Here is a 2,386-nt window from a genome sequence, read left to right as displayed (position 1 = left end):
AGTTAACTTTTACATTAAAATAACATCATTATTTAGTAGTTTGTCGAAAGAAAGACAAATATATATTATGGATAATAGCTGCAATAATTGGTCCAGTATAGTAAGTCAAAATTTTAATAAATTACATACTCAAGCCTCCACTTCTACCTTAAATTATCCATAATTTATAAATATTTCAAGGTTTCAGAAACTTTTTCTTTGCTAAATTATCATACTATCCCCTCACCCGCATTTTAGTTATAAAAAATAAATATCTATCCCGTAAATTTCACGAATTAAAATTTTATTTTTGTCATAATTTAAAACGGAAAAAAACTACAATAATAACACAGATACTAATAGTTTAACCATTAATAAACTATTTTGGATAATGAGATTTTGAAGAACAATCTTTTAGTTTGAAGTTAGCGCGTAACATTGAACGGAACGAGAAAGGGTTATAGTTTAGGGGAGAAAAAAGAAGAAGAAAATATGGGGAAAAGGAAGTAATTTGGTTTGGAAAAGAACATGGATTCAGCTACGAATGTGAATGGTGCGACGAGGATTAGAGATTTCATAGCAAATGAAGTTTCTGATTGGGACGACGAAGTGATTGCCTTTGCTCGATTCAAAGCCTTTTCCGGTCAAAGATGCGATTGGGAACCCACCTTCCTCTTCTGGAAACACTTGATCATCAAAATCGCCACCCATTTTCGCCTCCTCCTCATTCGACCCTCCCAGGTTTGTAACTAACTAGGTACTTGGTACTAGGTTCTTCCAATTTAAATTTCCCTCCTTTTTCTCTCTCTCTCTCTCACCTTAAATTGTTTATTTTCAGGTCAAGAATGATTGGTTTAATCGACGAGGGTTAACCCCTTTGTGTCTTGACAATGTACTGGTGAGTGTGTACGAGTGACTACTATGTCTCTTTGATGATGAGTTAATGTTAAAGTATCCAAAACCATATTTTCATTTTCCAGTCTCTAATGTATAATGAAGGTGACATCACAAGAACTGTGGATCTTGCGGATCCAACGAGCGGGCGATTCTCCCAACTAGTCTGGAGAGTGAGTAGCTTGATAACAAGATCACCAACTCCAGATATTATGGCTGAACAATGTGTTATCGTAACTGCTATGCTTAAGGTTATCAACCACACACCCTTTTATTTCATTATATTTTAGTAAGTGCAGTCCATAAACTTTTAGCATTCGCTATGTTAACGCTGTTAAGTGTTTGATTTATCTTGTGCGTTTGTAATTAAGATTTCCACTGTGATTGTTATATTTGCTTCCATGCAACGGCTGTGTTAGCAAGTCTATTAAGTTATGCAGGAGCTGGATTAAGTTTTCCTTTGTTTGATTATGCTAGATGTTTTCATTAATATAACTCAATTATACAGGATAAGGCTGCTGAAGTTGTCAGACATCTATCTGAAAGTCACTGGAATTCATCTTGTATCGTCACAATGAAGAAATTTCACGACATATGTGAAAGGATTGTTAAAAATAAGATATCGATAATCCAAATAAATAAATATATATGTAATACTCTTTATTAGATAAAAATTAATAGATTTCATTTATTAAATTATATATATAAATGATATACATATGAATGATTTCATTATTGAACTGACATAATTAAGAATTTTTAATAATTAATATTACTTTCATATATCAATAAAGTTCTTAAAAAGAAATATGATAGTTTCTTTTGACATGAGATTATCATAGTAATTAATAAATTATTTGTTATGTTTTAATTTTGGACACCTAATATTTTAGGACATTAGTTGAATTAATATAATTATATCGAATATTCATTCAACTAATGTCGACATTAGTTGAATGAATATTCAATATAATTATATACTTATAAAATTAATGATTAATCAATAAGAAATTCATCAATTATTGATAATAAGTTTTAGCTTTATGATAATTAAGACCTTGATCAGGACAATATTGAAATAAAGAAGAAAAGAGTCTCTTAAATTAAATGTGTTAGCTTATTATAATTTCACAATAATATCATACTCTAGAGTTAACCCCGTGAGTTGTAAATGACACAAGGAAATATTACATTATTCTTCTATTAGTTTTTGAAAGTAAAAGATATTACTTTATCTTATCAGGGTATTAAGGAGTGTTATTAGATGTCTACCTTGGTTAGAAAATTAATATAATTAATTTACCACCGGTTTAATATTGAACCTATGGGATAACACATAAATGAATATTTTAATCTTTGCAAAAAAAAATTATTTGATAATTAAATTAGAGAATTTAATTTAATCGAATAAATACTTTAGTGAAATATTATTATATTCTTTGCTAGCACCAAAAAAATAATTAATATATAAAAAAGAGTATTATTTTTATAGATGTATAACCTGTCCATAAAA

General features: G+C 29.0%; 1 protein-coding gene across 1 annotated transcript; it reads left to right on the top strand.

The window, feature by feature from the left end:
* Positions 1-507: 507 nt before the first annotated feature.
* Positions 508-2,137, top strand: LOC114405322 (charged multivesicular body protein 7-like). The gene is made up of 5 exons (XM_028367910.1): positions 508-720; positions 818-877; positions 960-1,124; positions 1,382-1,480; positions 2,117-2,137. Exons 1-5 carry the CDS (start codon positions 508-510, stop codon positions 2,135-2,137), a joined length of 558 nt encoding a protein of 185 aa, XP_028223711.1.
* The last annotated feature ends 249 nt before the right edge of the window (positions 2,138-2,386 follow it).

This window comes from Glycine soja, chromosome 3 (assembly GCF_004193775.1).
Source record: "Glycine soja cultivar W05 chromosome 3, ASM419377v2, whole genome shotgun sequence".
In the NCBI taxonomy this organism is placed as follows: Eukaryota; Viridiplantae; Streptophyta; class Magnoliopsida; order Fabales; family Fabaceae; genus Glycine; species Glycine soja.
Note: the sequence above shows the minus strand (reverse complement) of the source record. Positions and strands in the feature narration are given on the sequence as shown.

Bases quoted from the DNA above. Each gene is read 5' to 3' on its own strand.
- LOC114405322 (XM_028367910.1), top strand. From the start codon at position 508: ATGGATTCAGCTACGAATGTGAATGGTGCGACGAGGATTAGAGATTTC. The intron at 878-959 runs GTGAGTGTGTAC...TTCATTTTCCAG, and splicing joins TGTGTCTTGACAATGTACTG to TCTCTAATGTATAATGAAGG. The intron at 1,481-2,116 runs GTTAAAAATAAG...TTATCTTATCAG, and splicing joins ACGACATATGTGAAAGGATT to GGTATTAAGGAGTGTTATTA.